This window comes from Beta vulgaris, chromosome 8, assembly GCF_026745355.1.
Source record: "Beta vulgaris subsp. vulgaris cultivar EL10 chromosome 8, EL10.2, whole genome shotgun sequence".
Lineage (NCBI taxonomy): Eukaryota > Viridiplantae > Streptophyta > Magnoliopsida > Caryophyllales > Amaranthaceae > Beta > Beta vulgaris.
Genome location: NC_079209.1, coordinates 15093059 through 15114272, shown reverse-complemented (window position 1 = coordinate 15114272; position 21214 = coordinate 15093059). Strand labels below are relative to the sequence as shown.

The 21214-nt window shown below is 37.2% G+C and overlaps 3 protein-coding genes across 4 annotated transcripts; 1 reads left to right on the top strand and 2 right to left on the bottom strand.

Annotated features, from left to right (window-relative positions):
- Window positions 1-840: 840 nt before the first annotated feature.
- Window positions 841-5084, top strand: LOC104901071 ((3S,6E)-nerolidol synthase 1). Its single transcript, XM_010688618.4, has 6 exons — window positions 841-1012; window positions 1414-1672; window positions 2209-2611; window positions 2962-3319; window positions 3991-4224; window positions 4720-5084. The coding sequence occupies exons 1-6, from the start codon at window positions 920-922 to the stop codon at window positions 4996-4998; spliced, it is 1626 nt and encodes a 541-aa protein (XP_010686920.2). The 5' UTR covers window positions 841-919; the 3' UTR covers window positions 4999-5084.
- Window positions 5085-13193: 8109 nt separating this feature from the next.
- Window positions 13194-16547, bottom strand: LOC125494134 (ABC transporter B family member 28-like). 2 transcript variants are annotated; one of them, XM_048637710.2, is made up of 8 exons: window positions 16482-16545; window positions 16209-16388; window positions 15172-15300; window positions 14630-14730; window positions 14403-14453; window positions 14228-14305; window positions 13530-13583; window positions 13194-13444 (listed from the first exon to the last, which is right to left on the bottom strand). In XM_048637710.2, exons 3-7 carry the CDS (start codon window positions 15182-15184, stop codon window positions 13554-13556), a joined length of 273 nt encoding a protein of 90 aa, XP_048493667.1. In that variant the 5' UTR covers window positions 15185-15300; window positions 16209-16388; window positions 16482-16545; the 3' UTR covers window positions 13194-13444; window positions 13530-13553. The 2 variants fall into 2 exon arrangements, with proteins under 2 accessions (XP_048493667.1, XP_057247182.1); XM_057391199.1 differs by lacking the exons at window positions 13194-13444; window positions 13530-13583 and having other exon boundaries at window positions 13635-14305; window positions 16482-16547.
- Window positions 16548-19182: 2635 nt separating this feature from the next.
- LOC104901070 (pentatricopeptide repeat-containing protein At1g55890, mitochondrial) lies at window positions 19183-20693 on the bottom strand. The gene has a single exon (XM_010688617.4). The coding sequence runs from the start codon at window positions 20625-20627 to the stop codon at window positions 19449-19451; it is 1179 nt and encodes a 392-aa protein (XP_010686919.2). The 5' UTR covers window positions 20628-20693; the 3' UTR covers window positions 19183-19448.
- Window positions 20694-21214: the final 521 nt, after the last annotated feature.

The window sequence follows — 21214 nt, the reverse complement described above, 5'->3', positions numbered from 1 at the left end:
GAGATTGGCTGAACTGGGCCCCTTTCATGCTTAGGCCCTTGGCCCTCGCCCCTCCAAACACCCCTCAGGACCGGGCCTGACTTCTTATTCACCTTCAATCATACTCTGAGGAACGAATTCCAGCAATATTGGACACTCACTTGAACTTTCAATTGTAGAGAGAGCCACAAACTTCTCTCTCTAGCGATTGTAAATGTTAATAAACCATATTGTTTGAACTTTGTATATACGAAATATTATGTTGTCAAGATATATATATTGCTAACTATTTTTATTGAAGATTCTAATCCATTTCGTAAATTTATTGTGTCATTTTTTTTTTGGCAAGTTATTAATGGTGATTGCATATTCTATTTTTTACTTATTCCACATTGCAAGTTGCATTGGTTCCTCATTTTTTAATTTTTAGGTAAAGAAAACGTTTTAAATTATTAGAGGATATTCTAGTAATTATAAGGAGAACACCATACCTACACCCTTGACTTATATAATACAATAAATAATTAGGTTAAGGCTGAAATTTCATTCATCATGGAAAGATAGTACTTATACAATGCTATAGAGTCCAACAATCCTATCTTTTAAACTAATCAACCGATAATACTATCTTAGTAGTAAACTAATCTAAGGTTTAAAAAAGTTGACAATTCAAAGGCTGTAGAAATTGATGTACTAAAAGGCGAAAATCATGTACACAGTCGCGTGTGGACCCACACGTTGCATAATTTACATGTGTTTAGTATTTTCAACAAAATAGACGTTGTCATCTGATCTTGGAGTTGTCTACTTAAATCAGTAGTTCATCCCTATAAATATATAGTCTTTGCCTTGCAATTTTACAAACCAAAAATAGAGCAAGTGAAAGTTCATTGTCATTTTTGCAGCACAGATTTCACCTCCCATTTCAGCCACAAACAAAATGACTCAGACAAAAGAAACTGGACCATTCAAGGGAACAGCTGCCCCCGTAAAGCAACGATATTTTGAGCCTACCCATCATGTTCCCTTTCGAGTTGAGTATTATGAGTTTAACTATATTAATTTTTATTACTGCATATTGGTCATTTGTTTGGCTGATTATAAGTAATGGGAAGTCAAAGTTCTTATAGAATACAGAAAGATTGTGAATTTGTTTGGTTAATTAACTAAAATACAAGTTTTTCTTCTCAGAAAATCGTATAAGTTGCTTGTTTGGTTCCATAGGCGATTTAGAGTTTAACTTCTCATACCTCATCAGCCAAACAATAATCTTTTGCATTTTGATCATAACTTTTGAAGAAATATTACAAAATAGACAAGACTATATGTTCTTCTTACATTTAAGTTAGTTGCCAAAGCGGATTATCTGAATAGTACAAAATTTAACTTGTTGAAGTAATTAGCTAGTTTTTAAGTTTAATTTTCAATTTGCAGCTCGATTATCAACTTCAGCAGTTAGTCAAGAAAATAAAGGAAAAAATGGCGAGCAAACCAAAAGAATGTGATGAATATCAAGTCGAAGAGTTGGTTATGATTGATGCCATCCAAAGATTAGGTCTTGAATATTACTTTCAAGAAGATATCAATGCAGCATTGCGAAAATGGAGTAAAGTGGAAGAAAGTGGTCATAACCTTCATGATGTTGCTCTTCGCTTTCGGCTTCTCAGACAAGCCGGATACAATGTGCAAGCAGGTTAGCTAACAATATATACAATCATATATGTTTTGTTTGCAATATTGATGTTAAAGAGCGAAAAACAAAAGGGTTCATCAACTTGAACTTAGTGAAACTATAACGAGGATTATAGCTAGCGAGTATTGTCTGAATTTAAAATAATTAAACTATAAAAATATTTTTGGCTGAATAGTAAGTGGAATTTGATTCCACCTCCAGAATGCCCATTGTAGTAGAATTCAGTCTTATAAATTAAGGTCGTGAAATACAAATCAAATCTATATACACCAGAGTCTATAGTTCGACCAAACTTTTCTTTGTTCGTCTATGTATATCTTGTGTACCTATACTCTCAATTAGGTACCCAATACTCGCTATTTATAGGATGGAGGAAAATATAACAAACACATATATATAGATTGAACTTCATGAACTATCACAAAGGAGTAGACTAAGACTATTTACAAAAATTTAGAGTTTCTTTTTTTTTCACCACTGTTATGTCTTTTTTTCCCGTGATCCACTAATCATTGAGAGTGTTTTTATGCAAACAGACACTTTTGATAACTTCAAGAACGAAGATGGGAGGTTTAAACGAGAACTATGTAAAGACACCAAAGGGTTATTGAGTCTTTTTGAAGCATCTGAGCTGAACATCCCAGGCGATGAAATACTTGATGAAGCTGCTTATTTCACTTGGAATCTTCTAAAGAGTTCTTTGAGCAACGTTCATGAAAATGTTGCAGTAATAATTAATAAAACACTTATAAGTCCACACCATAAAAGTCTTCCAAGACTTACTGTGAAGAAGGAATTACCCAACTTTGAAACTTCGCTGAATTTCCTACATGATTGCTTGGACACACAAGATTGGATTAAGGAGATACAAGATCTAGCAAGAATTGATATCAACAAGGCCCAAATCACCCTCCAAAGTGAAACAACTCAAATTTCCAAGTAAGCTTCCATAAGAAATTTCCCCAAATATTTTGGAAAAAGTTTTACTCTTTTAGTTCCATATTAGTTGTAATAGTTTGACATCGAGAATAATGGTTTAGAAATTTGTTCACTTGTTTTCACTAATATGTAAGAGATACTATAGTTCTTGTTAAACAAGTATAATATTGTTAATTTAGTAATTTTTATAATTTAAAATTAGCAAAAGTCGATTAAAGAAATTTGTAGTGAAGGTAGTTTATTAAGGAGCCTAAAAAACAAACTATGCAATTAATATGAGAAGGAAAGACTGGAATTATATTTTGATTAATTTGTAATTTTGTGTTGTTTATTATTAATTAAAATTTTAGATGGTGGAAAGAACTTGACATGGCCGAGGTGTTGGAGCATGCAAGAAACCAACCTGTAAAATGGCATATGTGGTCATTTGTTGCTCTCCCAAGTCCAGATATGGCAGAGCTGAGAGTAGAACTTACAAAAGCGATATCGTTTATTTATATCATTGATGATATCTTTGATGTATATGGAAAACTTGAGGATCTCATTCCATTCACAGAAGCTGTGAATAGATGGAAATATGCTGATATCAATGGCTTACCAAACTACATGAAAATATGTCTTAAGGCACTCTTTGACACTACAGCTGAGATGAGCAAAAAAGTTTACATTAATCATGGTTGGAATCCCGAAGGATATCTACAAAATGCGGTACGTTCATGAATCGTTGTTTTGAGTTTATCATATAACGTGTGGAAGACAGCAAGATGATTAGCTGGGATACAGTGAAATTTCTCTTCTTCTTTTTTTGTGTGATATGGAAATGGTAGAACATAATCATATATTCTTGCATGAGGGTAATGACTTGTAATTTATAAGCAAGGGTAATTTGTTACTCTAAATGGGTGACTTATACTAGATTATGTGTTATACAGGGATAAATATATATTTTGACTTAACTTGAAAAATGACCTATTTTGACGGTAAATTTATTTTCACTTAGTACACAAAAGACTAATGGATTTCCAACATTTCAAAGTGAAAAATAATTCTTTCAAAAATAACAATTTCATTTCTAGTAGAATGAATGCCAAATTTTCATCCCCATTTCTTACCACCTTTAAAGTTTTCACTTCACCCATCTTTACTCTGCTTTTCCCTTTAAAGAAAACTACTTATTGTTGTGTTTTCCTCTATAACCTTATTTTCTTGTAAAGTCATTATATATTCCGTCCAATCATGTCTAGATGAGTCGATCCAGAACTTTAAAATATTTGCTGTTAGAAAAATAGGAAAGCATATTGTGTATTTAAAAATCCTAGAATTTGCCTCGGAATTAAATCAAAGATGGATATTATATTGTACATGTTTTCTTTATGTAGTGGTCGGAGTTATGCAATGCTTTCTTGGTGGAAGCAAGATGGTTTGCTAATGAGCGCTTACCGACTACTGAGGAGTATTTGAAGAATGGATTAGTTAGCTCTGGAGTCTACGTTGTTTTTGCTACCCTTTTCTCCCTCTTGGGTGAAGCCAGACATTTGTGGAACGCCCATCCAGAAATCGTATCTGCAACGGGTACAATTCTTCGGCTTTGGGATGATTTAGGGAGTGCAAAGGTATGTATTTGACCTAATTTTTGCTAAACTTATCTAAACATGGTGGAATTTTTTTCGAACATATTAAAGAGTATTATAATAACACCCCAAATATAGATAGGTGAGACATTTGAATATACACCCAAAACTTACATCTTTGCGTTTTGATTGAGCAACGTTTATCTGTACTTTATATTTTTTTAAAGAAATATTAACAACTTTTACGTCCATTTCAAAATAATACTTCATACATCATCATAATTTAAATGCAATATCTACATATTGCAAGCATTGACAATATATATTCACTAATAAAAATAATATTATGTCAAATTTTGTTATTTATATTGTGTATGTTTATATTATGAACTTTTCAGGCTTATATTACTAAATAATTAATGATCAAATTATGTATGGAACATGGTAAAAAAAACCAAACATAGCTATACCAAATAGGAATGGAGGGATTGTACATGACTAGTATATCAAAAGCTCAGTACGTATTTTGTTTTATAGGATGAGAATCAAGACGGGAACGATGGGTCATTTGTAGCTTGCTACATGAATGAGCACCATGGGAGCTCGGATGAAAGTGCACGAGAATGTGTTGTGGAGATGATTTCAGATGCATGGAAGCGCCTCAATGAACAATGTCTTTCTCACTCGCCGTTTTCATCAAATTTCAAAACTGCTTTCCTAAATTTAGCTAGAATGATTCCAGTTATGTACTCGTATGATGACAATCATCGTCTGCCAGTCCTAGAAAAACACATGACGTCATTGCTTTATGAGTAAACCAAGCACATATTGTCTATTAGCGATCTTGGACAATTATAAGTCAACCAACCTAATTAATGTAATAGGGTTATATCCTTTGTATTTTTTTAGCAAAGATAATATATATAATCAGGGGCGGATCCAGGATTTTTAAGTGGGGTGGGCCAACCTAATTAAAGCGTTAATTTTCTTAAAAAATGTCATTTAGATCCTATATATACTTGCTTTATTTTTAATTTAAATAATATTCTCTTCTTCCCAAAGGCAAATGGGAGGGGAGATAGTGAGTAAATGCAAGTGTAAATAGCCTTATTAGACAGATGAAAAAAAAAGAAGTGCAAAAAACACTTTAGAACAAAGATAGTATTTATTCTAATTTTTATTATTTAAATTTTACAATTAAATCGTAACGACTAAGAATATAAAGAGAAATGTAAAGCAAGTATATAAACAAAAAAGGGTATCACAAAGGGTGTTGAATATTTTTTTAATTCAATTTATTAAGAAACATTGCTCAATATTATATAAATAATAATATTATCAATGTGAATTTCAAATTATAAGCAAGATATTGTGAAACATGGTAAGTATAAAAAAACAAAGACCAAACACATACAGTAGAAAGAAATGACAAAAAAGACAAACCGAATCACATACTACAATTTACAAGGATTCGAACCCCACTCTTCACTTAACTTCTTATATCCCTTGCACCAACTGGGCTATGCAAGATATCTGCTTAATTTCCTCAACAAAGGTTATTTGTATTTTGTTTGGATCATGGGGTGGGCCGTGGCCAGGGTAGGCCACCCCCTAGATCCGCCCCTGTATATAATACAGTTAGAGTTGGGATTCTATTAGTAAACAATACAACATGTTCGTGTATTATCTATTTGTTACGAATTTGTTTATGTTATCTTCATGCCTATACAAACATATTGAAAGGCGTGCGCGACAATGTATACATGGACACCACGTGCCACTTCTATTATTTCATTAGAATTGTCCAACGTATACACAAGTCATGTCAATTAATAAAAGTAAAATTAGCTTACAACAAGATTTGAACCCGTAACCTCTTGCTATTATACATAACACAATCTCAACCAACTTTTATTCATGCCTTAATGTCCATATAATTATATTTGTACCTTTTAAATGTTGAGTTTTCCTTAATATATTTTCATGGAATGGAAAAAAATGCATAACAAATTTGAAAAACAATATCAACCCATGGCAATGCCCAGGTCCAAATACTACTTAAATTGTTTAATATATGGAACTCTGTCCACGTGGCCTCCTCTCCATTGCGTTTTAATTTGTCTTTAAATTTGTTACATTTTGGTTTATGAAGCAAATTGAAACTATATGTTAGAAACATGCTAAGATGTGAACTAATAATCTCTTGATTAAAAAGATATTATCTTTACCACTTATTTGCTCAGGGCAGACCTTTTAAAGGGAAGGCCTAGGCCTGACCCCTAAAAGGTTTTGAGAAAAAATATGAAGCACAACATTCCCATTTACGTAATTGTAAGTGAGTGAGAATACTCGATACAATGATAAATTATGCGTGCAAGCTAGGTTCAAATCCCACATCCTACAATTGAATCAAGATGTGGGCCGCTACACTATTTATCACTTTTTTTTACCAAGAAAAGGAAAAACTAAACCAAACCCTCTAGCGCGAAGGCCAATCTAAAATGTCTTTTTGGACCTACAAGGAAAAAGCGACATCATATGGAGGAAAGAAAATAGTAGGAGAGTTATAATGATGCCCATTTGACGCCATAAAATTCGCTGCTATGTTATCATCTCTACCAATATGACGAAAGCAAATCCCCAAGAAACTCATCGCCTCTTTTCCTGCATCAACAACAATCGAATCAATATACCAAGGCACATTACCAACATTGGAAAGAGCATTAATAACTTGACTATTATCTCCTTCAACGATGATCCTATTCAGATTCAGACTTTTGGCATATCAAACCGCTTCGCTAGCCGCCCAAGCCTCAACCTGTAGGATAGACAACTCCGCACTAAGAGAATGTGCCCCTACAAACACCACATTGCCCTTGTGATCTCGAATAACAAAACCAAGGGTTGTGCTACCATCATTTCTTTTGGAACCATCAAAATTAACCAATACAACCTGGGGCTGGGTAGGAGACCAGGAAGAGATCTTAGAAGAAGAACGCAGGAACCAGGGCTTAATAATAAAATTGGAAGGAATAAGAAGTTTTCTTACAGTATCTTGAGAACCAGTCCAGTCTCTAATGAAATTAGTGACACGACTAGCCATAGAAAAAGTTGAAACATTCACTAGTACAAAATAAACAATTTGCGTGTTTTTATTTGCGTCGCATGCCAAAGGAACTAACGCAAATGGTCTCGCGCAGACGATTTGAGTCGGACTTTAATCAAAGTCTAACATAAATACTCAAAGCAAATGAATGGCAAGAAGATTTGCATCGCACCATCCATGAAGTCCAATGCACATGACTAAAGCATATGGTGCACTAGTAGAATAGATGCTTATTGTTGCGGTGATATTGTTGTGGTGTTACCCGTACACAGCAATATATCACGTTAACAGAAAAGATAAAATATAAAATAACCATATTGCTGTGATTCTCGACAGAAACCGCAACAATATGGTTTCAACGGAATAAATTTTTTAAAAAAAAGTTGACGTTTGACCAGACATATTGATGCGGTTTTTAACAAGAACCGCAACAGATCTAGGTTTGGCAGTGATGGGGCGGGGATGGGGATAAAAATTGTACCCGCAATGGGTGGTGGAGCGGGTGTGGATTTTATGTAATACCCGCCCCATCCACGCCCGGCCCGCCCTATCCACGCCCGGCCCGCCCTATCCACGCCCGCCCCGCCACATCCACGCCCGCCTCTTTCCCGCACTGCATATTTATTATTAAAATTATATTAGTATTTATATACATATGTTACTTATAATTTTATTTTGCATATTATAAATCTGTCAAAAAAATATATGGGCATTGGATTTGAGTTTTAGCCATCAGAAGACTAAAGCGCCCCCAAACCAATCTGTCTAAAGAGTAAACTATAAAGACTTAAGAAGTCTCGAGTTTGAAAGTTTTAGGGTTTTAGGACTACAGTCTGCAGCCAGTCAACACTCCCTCTTCTCTCAAAGTCTCAGCCATTATCAACTGTGACTTCCTCTTCTCTCAGCCATTATAAAACTGTTCGGTGCTCGATGCTTAGTTTTTGGTCGATGAATTGCTCGCCTGCTTAGTGGTATCACTAATTGAACTTTGATGGTCATTGAAATACTCGCCTTCCTCTTCATTTGACATAACATTGATGATATGACTTGTTCTTGCGTAAATTAAATAACATGGTTCTTACATTTTGGGTTGCTTAAATGTCTGAATTTGATGACAGTGATTATAAGGCATTCGCTAGAATATGCGAAAGATAATTATAAACCTGTGACGTTACTTTTGTATTTATTTCAAATTCCCACTTATTATTCCAAATCATAAACTTGTGATTCACTAGCTTATGATTGACTTTTTTATATTCGCATTTCTCATTCTAGCGAATCCCTGATCATCTTTAAAATGAGTATGTAAAAAAAGTTGGTATTCTAGCCTCTAGGAAGTAGGAGGCAATAGAAAGTTGACCAAATTGTGAATAGCATTTGTGCTGCAATGTTAGTTAACAAAACAAAGAAAAAACAAGTGCTTGGTCATCATTTCTACATAAGCAGACAAATTACATCTACATTTCTCCCTAGTCAACTTTCGCAGTTCAATACCAAGAAAAAACAAGTGCTTCTGCTTCAATTACGTAAATTTCAGTGTATGGAATTTGCACTTCAATTGTACAATCTATGTTTAAAATTTCGAAAATGTGCAATGAATTTTGTTCAATCTCAGTCTACTTTGATTCCTGTATGTTAGCGTTGTTTAAGTTTGTTTCCTGTTGTGAAGTTCTAATGTAATCTATAAAATTCTATGAGTGATACAAGTTAGGTTTAGTTGGTTAATATTGAGTATGTATCTTAAGTCTTATTGCTTTTGGGTTTTAACATTCATCTGTAGAATTTTTTTTCCTAATACATTATGTTGAATAGAGGGATAATTATTGTGAGTATTAGTGAGAATGGCTTCAAATGATGAAAACGTGTCTACTCCCAAATCCTCAAAAAAATCGACTTCGGCTAGCTGTACTCCAATTACCGTGGATGATGACGAAAGTCCAATTGAAATTGAATCACATGATCCTTCCATTTTACCAATGACCTCTAGACACACATCAAAAGCATGGTCTGATTTCACAAGGAAGAGACTGGAGGATGTTATTAAGGCTGAGTGTAACTATTGTTTGAAGCAACTTGTTGGTGGACGAAGAACGGGAACTACTCATTTGAAGGACCATACAAAAATTTGTATAAAAAGAAAATGTCAAGACCTTAGTTAAGCAAATAGCTCCTGAATGTAAAAGGAAATTGGTACTTGATTGTAAGACTCATTGGAACTCTACTTATGAAATGCTTTCCGTTGCTATTGATTATAGAGAAGTTTTTGTTGTCTTGGGTGCTCGAGATAATCTCTATAAGAACCCACCAATTTGTGAAGATTGGATTAAGGTTGAGAAAATTTGTGAATAGCTGGAAGTGTTTAGTACTATTACCCTTGACTTTTCTGCATCAAAATATCCAATGGCCAATATTTAATTTCCTAAAGTTTGTGTCCTTCGGTATGCTTTAAATAATTGGCTTTCATCCCCTTAAGATTATGCGAGAAAATTGGCAGAAGTAATGCTTGAAAAGTATAACAAATATTAGGCTGGTGTCAATAGTTTGTTGGGAGTTGCAACACTATACTTGACCCTAGATATGAAACGGCTCTTATTCGTTTTCATTTTGCAAAATTATATAATGGTCTTGAGGTTGATAGAGAAGTAAACGAAATTCAAGATCTTCTCAAGCAATTGGTGGATGAATACGGGTCGGGGAATGGGAGATTCCAAGGTTCTAGTAACCGTATATTTGTTAGTACTAGTGGAGTGAGTAGGGATGTTTTAATGCAAGAATTTGTAGAATATTTGGAGCAAGATCAAAGCCAAATAAATAACAAATCAGATTTGGAGAAGTATTTGGGAGACCCTAATGTACCACTTGTTGCTGATTTTGATATTCTTAATTGGTGGAAGACTAACGGAAACTCATATCCAATTCTTCAAAGAATAGCAATGGATATTTTTAACATTCCTGTTTATACTGTCCCATCAGAATATGCATTTAGCGCAAGTAGACGTGTTCTAAGTCCTTATCGTAGTCGTCTTCTACCGAAAACCGTAGAAGCTTTGATGTGTACTCAAAATTGGATATGAGCTGACATTAAAGGTAAAATTATTTCATTATATTATTTTTATGTATTGAATATATATGCTTACTTATTACTAATGGTTACTAATTAATGTTCTTATATTGAAGGTGAATTGAAAGAATTGGAGTATTCTAAATTAATGGAAGAGTGGAAGATGAACGTGATGCAGAAACAACTGGAACATCTTGCCTTGATTGACTGACATATTTGATGACATTTTATAATGTATTTGAAGACACCTTTAATATGTCATAGAACATTTGCCTTCATTAATGTATTTTAACTTTTTTTTTACTATATTATATTGTGATTTTGTGAAGTAGACAATTGTAATGGGCTTATGGCAGATTTTTTGGTGGATTTTTTGCGAGGATGAAGTGGGTATAACACGGGTACGACGTGGGTGGGTCTAGAATTTCCCTCCGCAATGGGTGGTGGGTGGGGATGGGGATGGAATCTTCCCCCGCAATGGGTAGTAGAGCGGGGATGGGGATGAAAATTTTATGCGGGTGCGGGTGTAAGGGTACCATCCTCCGCATCCGCCCAGCCTAATTGCCATCCCTACCCATCATGTTGCAGATGGCCAAGAAGCCCACCATCGAGCCTATGCTATTGGGCATACCTTGGCAAAGAGTCAGGCCGTATGAGGAAAGCACCTCCACTAAAGGGTCTAACGGAAACCTTAGTCCCAGCTTAAGATAAGCCTTATAAAGGGCTATGCAACCCGTCGGAGGGGTGCAAACATTCTTCGTGGGTTCCGGTATGTATAGGGCAAAAGGGTGCTTAATCCAGTAGGAGCTTTCGAGGAATCAAAGGTTCTCCGTCAGAAAATCCATAAAGGGACCTCGAAGATGGAAGTGTGCTATTCCTCGAGGCAGAGTCACAGTCTCTTCATCCCTGCCGCTCGTGCTCGCAGTAAGCGAGTTGCCCTCCCTGCTCCCCTCCATCACTCGAACAACCTGGTTGTCGAGAAGATCATCTAAGTAACTCCTAATGGCCCAGGGTCGAGCAATGGTGACAGAGTGTGGGTTTGTTAACTCTTCCCCCCCCCCCCTCGCGGTCAGAAATTATAGAAACACCGTCACTCGAGTACGGTAGGGCATCGAGCACCTGAGAGGGATCGGGGCATTCGAAGTCCGCAAACACCACGGGAACACCACCTACTAATATCCCATCGAACAATGGTTCAAGCGAAGGAAGAGGGGTCCCCGAGCTAGATGATGTACCCCGGTATCCTTTAATAGGGGGCCCCATCCTGAAAGGTCCATTAAAAAGTCAAACAAAGAAGCGAAAGAGTAAGATCGTACCTTGGTTAGAGGGCTCTCGAGATTCTCCCCTGACTCGAAGCGTGGCTATATATCAACCTTCATAACTCTCGAGATCGTATAAAAGGAAAGAACAAAGTCTCAAGAATTTCATAACACACAATGAGACCAAATAAAGTACTTGCATCTCCTTATATAGACTGCCTGAAATGGCCAGTATTAAGATTGGGCCTCACAACAGGCCCAAAATCACTAGCTTCCCAAGACCAGTCTCCTCAGACTCCTTAGGTTTGACAGAATTCAACTCGAGCTTGGGGCTTATGGGTAACCTCGAGCGAGGTCCATCTCTTCCTCGAGTTGCTTGGGGATCATTGGCCCCTATGCGAGGTCCATCTCTTCCTCGATTTGCTTAGGGCCCATTGGCCCCAGGGCAACCTCGAGCAAGGTCCATCACTTCCTCGAGTTGCTTGGGACTTATTGCCTCCTAGGCGACCTCGAGCGAGGTCCATCGCTTCCTCGCTTGGGGCTTATTGGCACATGGGCGACCTCGAGCGAGGTCATCGCTTCTTCAAGCTGCTTGGGGCTCATTAGCCCCCGGAGGACCTCGAGCGAGGTCCATCGATCCCTCGAGTTGCTTGGGGCTCATTAGCCCCTAGCGACCTCGAGCGAGGTCCATCGATCCCTCGAGTGGTTTGGGGCTCATTAGCCCCTGGACAACCTCGAGCGAGGTCCATCGACCACTCGAGTTGCTTAGGGTTCATCAACCCATGGGCAACCCTGAGCGAGGTATATCGATCCCTCGAGTTGCTTAGGGTTCATTAACCCATGGGCAACCTGGAGCGAGGTCCGTCGATCCCTCGAGTTGCTTGGGGCTCATTAGCCCCTAGGCAACCTCGAGCGTGCACCATCGATCCCTCGAGTATCTTAGGGTTCATTAGACCTTGGGCGACCTCGAGCGAGGTCTATCACCCCCTCGAGTCGCCTGAGGCTTATTGGCCCCTTGGCAACCTCGAGCAAGGCCCATAGACTCCTCGAGTTGCTTGGGACTCGAATAACCTTGATCACAGTTTCAGGTCTCCCTAAATTTAATCCACGCTCGATCGAGGTGTCGCCATCACAAGGTCCGACGTCTCTCAAGGTAAGCAGACCAACTGGCCTATGAAGGCAATTCAGTAACTTCCGCAAAACACGTGGCTTCAGGAATGGCCTCTTCCACATATTTTGTGTGGGGCTAATGTTTGGGCCCAATCACTAGTAGAAAAAACCTCAAATGCTCCGGTTGTTTAGGCCCCAAATGCTCCGTATTTAACGCGTAGCAGACGTCATACGAGCATTTGAGCATTTTACAAATGCTCCGGTTTACAACCGGAGCATTTTGTTTCAAATGCTCCGGTTGTTAAGGAAAAACCGGAGCATTTGTCATGGGCAAATGCTCCGGTTTTTCCTTAACAACCGGAGCATTTGAGCTTTTCTTATAAAAAAAAATTCAGACCTGCTACCCCTGCTGGCTAGCAGCATGAGTAACAGGTCTTCAAGCCAAGAAACTAACGGGTACCCACTACACACAACCTTGAAACACATATACTTAATACAACCATTTCCAACTCCACAAAGTTAATATTTTACTTAGTTGATACAACAAGAAGCCATTTCTTATTCCACAAAGTTAATAGTTGAAACCTAAGAAGTATCCAGATTCAAAGTTCTCATATTTTAATTCCATAATACAAAACCCAAATCCAAAAAAAAATTAACTAGGTAACAAGGGTATGCATCAAAAGCCCCACGGAGATCTCCAAATGAGTAAACCAGGCCTTGAACCTACATAGCACATAATGAAATCTATAAGGCACAATAATTGAAAGTTGTATACCAACTCAGTTATTTGCCACACGAGAGTACTTACAGCAAATGTAAGAGTAAAGGTATATCAAACCACAGTTCCAACTGAGAGTTCACCCTGCGCATTCCATTAAAACGTATTAAGGAAACATACATAGAAATGCTCATAAAACTTGACTAGATTATTGTGGTGCTTAAGTTTAGAATTATCTGCAGCTAACATTAGCATTTAACAAGGAAAATTAGATTATAGAGCTGCAGACATTATCCAAGAGAAGAAACTATACTCCTGACAATCAATGCTCTCGCACAAAAATTACAGTTCTCTCTGAACATGAATGTCACACTTCTTAATACTCTGGTTTTAATAATAAGCCCTTGCAAAGTACAAGAGAATGGCTTTAGCATCTAATGAGAAACAAAGTTGATAAAATAACTAGAGACTTTAGCTGGGAGAAGGAACCTATGCTCCTGCAAATGAATGCCCTTGAACAAAACTACTTTTGAACATGAACTGAATCTACGAAAGATCCTTTGGAAGAGGATATCATTAAAAACCAAGAACAATTACTCCATTTCCCACAATCTTTCACATTTTACATGTAAAATTATTCCTCCCATCAGTAACTAAAAGCTATTATTTAATATCTCCATTCATATCAGTCAAACACCCAAAAGTGCAACTGAGAGTGAGCAGAAAATTAAGAAAATAATACTTAGAAAAGATCCTAAAATCACTGGTTGTTGATGAACACAACTAACCGCTTTAACTCGGGTCACTGATTCATTAATGGATTTGTAAGTGCCCAGCTGAATGCCGCTAGCCTTATATGCGAAAATCTGCCATATCAAACAGCATACATATCAAAAAACAAAAAGCAAATAATCTGATTCACTTTATCAGATGATGCATACTCAAGGGTATGACATATATTACCTGATTACCGAATGCTGACATTTGGCGCTTTTCCCCACCATAGGACCTCACCTGAGAGGTATTGTATTTAGTGTTCGGTACAACAACTATCTAGGTCGGACCTTGAATCCCATAGCCCAAAAGCAAAAGTTATAGCTTATGGTTAAGAATTTCACCCTTAAAGGAGCTTACGCTAGCAAAGAATGCTAAAATGCCATATTGCACTGGCACAACTCGCTGAAACTCACCGTGCGAATAGCAGATATTGTTTCTGACACACAATCAGACATTGACGACTGTGCCAACCCATGAGCTTTAAAGATAGGCATAGTTGACCGCTTGTACACAGCTATTAAAGTAAACAAGAGGGTAGAAATAGATTAAAGGTGAACGAAACGATCTGCAGAATCATTCTTCACCAGGACTTGCAATCATACTAACTGCTACCTTGCTACATCATAAACTATATCGGAACCATATTAGGGAAATAAACATGATCATAAATTATTGACTTAAAATATAAACTACTCATTGACAACCAGCCTGTCAAATATTAAAAACACGAAATCATGAATTCTTCAGGATGCATGTAATGGAGTAGCCAGTATGATTGTGTCATAGCACCACTGAATCACAATTCTTAAATAAATGAAAAGTCAAATATGCACCAGCTTTAGCAAACCAAATCCTATAAGTAGAGAGATATTTCTGAACAGTCAACTTTATTCTCCTACGAGCACATAATGAGCATATCACATTGCTCAAATCTCAAGAGTAAAGGTTTTCTTACCTGCTGCCTGCATTTTACAGGAAGCTCAGAAAGAACATCCTTCTTAAGTCTGCATATCATGAGTGTTGCTTTCATTAAATTGTGCAATTCCTCATGGTTTCTTGCCCCTTGGTATACTCCAAATACTCCCTGAAAAATCAAACACGAAATACATGGTTCATGGTTCGTAAGCATAAATGACAAGATTAAAGTTACAGATATTGAAGCACAGTTTCAAGAAGCAAGAGAATCATTCACACCCCTGCAATATCAACTGCCATATTCATGGACGCTCTTGTAGACAACTAGGATAGAGAGCTTCTAGTTGTACAAAAAAAACCAATAAGAGAGAAGAAATTCCTCGATAGAGCAAAAAGAGAACCGAATTAAGGTCAAGCATGGGTCAAAAGAAGCACCTGCTTGAATAATTCAATAGGGCAACAGCATGAGCCACTTCAGGGCACAAACTACAAACCACCACTTCAGGAAAATAACATAATTGAATAGTAAATCATCAAGTTAGTACAAGTAGGAATGCTTAAAAGGGGTACATTAAAAGTAAAGTCAAAGGAGCATAAGTACAAGTAGGATGTAGATACATCCCAAATGGATCCCCATCCTATAAATTCAAGTAAGACTGAACTGCTCATAAGATATCTGTAACACGACCAAATAACTAGCAAAGCTATCAAAAATTCTGCTGGAACTTTATCTTTCGCCCCGCCCTCGTCATATAGCAGATTGATTCATGATCATTAAATAAAACGGATACTACAAAAAGAGCACAAGTACAGAGGCAACACAAGTAAAGCACATCGATATGAGCTCACTCTAGCATCTTTACCCTTTCTCTATAAAGGATAAGGAATAAAATCTAACTTAAAATCAAAAGATTATTGTCAGCACAAAATGGCACAAACAATCTAACATAGTTTAATAAAAAATATGGACAGATGATATATAACCACACAAAAACCACCAAGAAATTTATCAATTATCACCACAAAGATATAGAAATTAACAAATGAAGATCTGTAAAAGCCAGATACGGTTCATACCTAATACTGATCTTGCAAGAGAGTACATAATAACTTCATAGTTGGAACTCGCATCAAGTGAGAGAACTGCGGCTGACGGGGTCGAAAAACTTGCTGCATAAGCTGTGTCGTTAATAGGAGCCTTCTTTTTGGTCTAATCATTGGAAGTAGATCTTCATTGTTATCAATTTCATCTTCAACCTGCACAAGAACAAGGATGTCACATTCCAGGATGAAGATGAGGATTGAGAAATGCAAGAGCATATACTTTGAACTACACTGTAATATTCATACCTTTTCGATCAGTCGGCCTGAGGATTGAGCCCAGTCTATTTCAGCCGAACTACATATAAGAAGATTTAATAAATGACAATGAATTGTGCATTATAAAACAAACAGTGAACAAAGTCTCCGGTTTCTTAGCCAAATAGCTTCCGAGATTAACATACTAATGCAGAGTTACAGACATAGAACATGATATGATAATACATGGCAAAGTAGAGGAACTATGAGATCAGAGAATTTTTGATACATATCGGAGAAGTGGCTTTTTCCAGGAGATATAGAAAAAGAGTATCATTTTTCCTATCCCGGTCTGAAAAACTCTGGGTAAGCAACAACACCCACCTTATATGAACAATAATTTTTGACATATCAAAATTCATAACACAATTAACTACAACTTCAAACAGAAACAACAAAATTTCTCTCAAACACGAGTAAATTCTTAAGATATGTTAATAAAATTTCAAATTAACCACGAATTTCAAGCCTCGTTAATGGCATCAATCGTAGCCTCAATCACTGCATAATAACTTGTTGACCCAAACAAAACCCTAGACGAAATCAAAGAAAACCCTAAAAAAAATCCCCTAATCTAAGAAACCAAAAAAATAACCTAAAAATACTGCAATAAAACTAAATCACAACAATAAAGTTTGTGCGAAATTACCTGGACATGCATTCCAAGGAGCGGATTGAGAGAGAAGAGGGATATAGAAGCAGTTTGATGAGGGAAAGAGAGAGAGAACGACGGAGGGGGTAAAACCAAAACTTAGCATCAAAATTTTAGTTTACCATCTATCGATTTTACCTAATTAGCAACATATTTCACAAGCCAACAAGCATTAACCGAACATTAGTCGACGACAGAGCCCTAATTTGTCGACCAAACAGAAGTCGACTGGAGCCCTAATATGTCGACCGAACAGAAGCGGTGGACGACTGAGTGGGCGAGAAAGCGAAGGACTTAGGAGAGACGGAGGCCGGGAAGACGGACGGAGGACGGCTGAGTGAGTGAGTGAGTGAGAGAGAGAGTGGGCGACTTAGGAGAGGGAGGGAGTAGGGACTGAAACTGATATATAGGATTAGGGTCGAGTAATATTTGATTAAATTAGCAGGGGGAAATTTCAACCAAAAAAAAATTCGCGCTTAATAATCCATTTGCTCTGTCGACTAACCGGAGCATTTATTCATAAATGCTCGTGTTGATTAGTCAACCGGAGCATTTGACATCAAATGCTCCGGTTGATTAATCAACACGAGCATTTGTGAATTTTTTTTACTAAAATTATCACAAATGCTCGGGTTGATTATTCAACCAAAGCATTTGATAAGTAGCAAAAGCTTTTTTTTCCACTAGTGAATAAACCCTTAGTGGGCCCCCACATGTTCCAAAGCATTTCGCCAGCATGGCAAGGCAAGCCCTCAGTGGGTCCTACCCATCTCCGATCCAGTGCCAGCGTGGCGGAAACATTTTCACATTTCAACACCTATAAATAGGGAGCAGATCCCCATTTATTGAGGTAATGAATTCTAGACAAACTACTTCACACATCCCAATTAATACAAATCAACTGACCTGATCGTTGCAGGGGCAATCCTGGATTCACCCTCGGGGTGGTATAACTCTCGCTTTGTGCAGGTCTCTTCGCAATCTTCGAGCAGTCGGCCACCATTAACCCTAATCTCGATATATCCCTCATAATACAAGTTTTTACCCAAAACAAAAAGATTCATATACCTTCAAGAAAAAGAAATGCACAAAATGAAAGTTAACCAAACTCTGTAATAATTAATAAGTTATTATTTGCAAAATCCCATTGCTCGGGTTGACCTGGGTCAAATGTCCTCTGGCCAGGCCAGGAAATCCATTCCAAAGTCCCCTTCTGTCCAAAAGCAGGCAGCAGTACCCTAAGAGAGACATACCCGTAGGTTGGGCCAGGGGACCGGGAATAAACTGGTCTAGTAGAGACCTACCGAGTTCTCACGTCTATTTTTTGCTGCATTAGCCATTAGTGATGGTATACTTGGGCATGTATATGTTCACTTTAACTTAAACCTATTCTGAGGTGTATGGAAGTGTGCATTGAAACTTCGATATCATCAACGCACGAGGAAACCTGCACAACACATTAACCGGGATGTTATACCAGAGTTTTCTTTTGAAAAACATATTACCCACAGCTTGGAGAAATTGAAGGTCTAAGTCCCCAGGAACCTGGCAAGAAGTCCAATTCAGTGATCCCACCATCTGTCACAGTGTCCTGAGACCAATCCGAGCCAAGCCAATAATAGTCCAGTACACCACTCTGGGAAAAAACTGACCTAAGACCACAAAAAACCTACCTAGTACGGAGGTGAATTCTTAGCTGAACTTCTACTTAGCTCCCCTTGTATAGTTGTATATGTCACTTGAATTGAACATCTCTGGCATGTGCATGGAAGTTTGTATTGCATTGCAACTTTAATAGGGTCATGAAAACTTGGCTAGTGCATTATACAGTAAACATCACATTAGACTTTCATATATAGACTAACCATCGAGAGCTAAGGATATCAATATGATGTGGTTAAGGAATTAGCATGTAAAATACAATTAAGTGAATATATAATAATACTATTAGAACGCTTATAAGTTTGCTTCAATGGCCCAAAACCATTTATCAACTCATTGGTCACCCTGCATCCAACTTCTTAATGAATACAACAATGATTGCATACGTCTCAAAATTAGATGTGATTTTCTTCAAAAAACATTACCAATACCAAGATGAAATTGAAAAGGAAGACTTCGTATAGAAGGATGTTCCTAAGACAAGAATAACTAGTTATGAAGCACTTAAGAATCAAACATCCCAAGCATAAATGATAAGGCTACCAGTTGCACAAGTATATTAAACAGGCAGAAGAATGATGAGCTCAAATACTCAGAATATTGTCACATCAAGCTGCCAACTTCCACTGCGAATGGTTGAGTTGTCAGTTCTCGGCATTATCTGAAGGCAGTACCAAATCATATTGAACATAGCTATTAGACTTTCCAAGCTTTACCAGCTCTTCAGCTTCTTCAGTTAATGATCCCTTCACCAATCCATTAACAACAAGCTGCAATAGAGCCTCGTCAACTACAAACTGCCGCTTGAACATCTTCTTGCACAACTCGAATGCCAAATCAAAATCACCACCATCACAAAACTTAGGAACAATGGTGGAAAAAGTAATGCTATTAGGCATAGCACCACTTTCAAGCAACGCATTGTACCACTTTTTTGCTTCTTCTACATTTCCTTGATCACAACATCCCTTCATCAACACATTGAAAGTACTCACATCCGGTTTTAATCCTTCACTCTCCAATACCTCAAACAAAGCAACCGCATTCCTAAGCTCTCCTTCATTTACCATCCCTTGCATCTTCAAATTATAACTTCGAGTATTTCGAACCACATTGAGCTCATCCATCATACTCCATATAATTTCCCCTCCTTCAAAACCCTTCTCCCTATAAAACCCATCAAGAAGAGTATTAAACGTGACAACACTCGGGTTCACTCCCTTCTCCATCATCTCATCAACCATCATTAAACCCTCATCAACCGAACCTGTCTCACAAAAAGCATGAATAACAATATTATACGTCAGAACATCACAGCTTATAGACAGCGTAGCCGGACCCTCCCTGAAAAGCCTAAAGACATCCTCAAACCTCTTAGCTTCCACCCCCGCCTTCAAAACAGCATTAAAAGATTTAACAGTTCTTGGACATTTTAGTTCAGGCATTTCGTCGAACACCTTCCGGGCATGATCGAACATGCCCGCTCTAGCATACAATGAAATGAGGCGTATAGCAAACCCTTCACGAGTAATATCATCAAAGTTTTTGTGGGATTCGAGGATGTCTTCAATGAGATTGTAACGCTTAGCAAGGGCGAGGCGAGAAATGGTGAAATCATAGATGTTATGGCGGTTGCGAAACTTGGAAGAATTACTTGCAACTTGCTTGAACTTTTTAGCAAGTTCCTCAAGGTTGGATTCTTCCACAAGTTCTTTGACTGAAATGGGGATTGAAGTGGGTTTTGCAGATTGCAAGAGTGTTGAAGTGGGTGCTGCTGCTGAGGTTTTTAGAATTTTACGAAGATGAGAACATGGGTTAGACATTTTATGTTTTTCTGGCAAGTTAAGTTGGTGGAAGGGTAGTGATTTGCCTTTCAAACTGATTTTGGGTATAAGTAGAAATTTTATTAGGAATTTACCCTACCAAAATTACCCTTTTAATAATTTTAGATTGGTATTCTTTTATCGAGTATAATCATCATATATATCAGTACATGATACACATAAAGCTAGTTTTTCACTTATTTGGAACCTCTAAATAAACATAATAAAATTTCTAAATGAGCAAAAAAGGATATAGATGTACCATGCTTATGATACAGACGGATGTATAATAAAGATTGTATTCTTTTATCTATGTAAACTTTGTCTTTGACTTAATTGATTAGGGATATCAATAAATGAACCTTATACTCAATTCAAATTATTAGATCCATTATTTATTTTATGGGATATTAATATTTGAAATACTGGATCCAATATCGAATCTAGAAAAGGTAATATGGATTAAATTTGGATGTAATTTTTTTTTAGAAAATATCTAGCCTATGAATATTTTTAATTGCGAAGTATTTCAAATATATCAAAAATAAAGTGATAGCCTACTTTTTATGAGAATTAAAATAGTCTCC

Excerpts from the sequence above, each read along its gene's own strand:
- LOC104901071 (XM_010688618.4), top strand. The coding sequence starts at position 920 with ATGACTCAGACAAAAGAAACTGGACCATTCAAGGGAACAGCTGCCCCC. Across the intron at positions 1,673-2,208 it reads CGGATACAATGTGCAAGCAG|ACACTTTTGATAACTTCAAG; the intron begins GTTAGCTAACAA and ends TTATGCAAACAG. Across the intron at positions 2,612-2,961 it reads GAAACAACTCAAATTTCCAA|ATGGTGGAAAGAACTTGACA; the intron begins GTAAGCTTCCAT and ends TTAAAATTTTAG.
- LOC125494134 (XM_057391199.1), bottom strand. Across the intron at positions 14,454-14,629 it reads CAATATCTGCTATTCGCACG|GTGAGGTCCTATGGTGGGGA; the intron begins GTGAGTTTCAGC and ends AATACCTCTCAG. Across the intron at positions 14,306-14,402 it reads TGTCAGCATTCGGTAATCAG|ATTTTCGCATATAAGGCTAG; the intron begins GTAATATATGTC and ends TTGATATGGCAG.
- LOC104901070 (XM_010688617.4), bottom strand. The coding sequence starts at position 20,627 with ATGTCTAACCCATGTTCTCATCTTCGTAAAATTCTAAAAACCTCAGCA.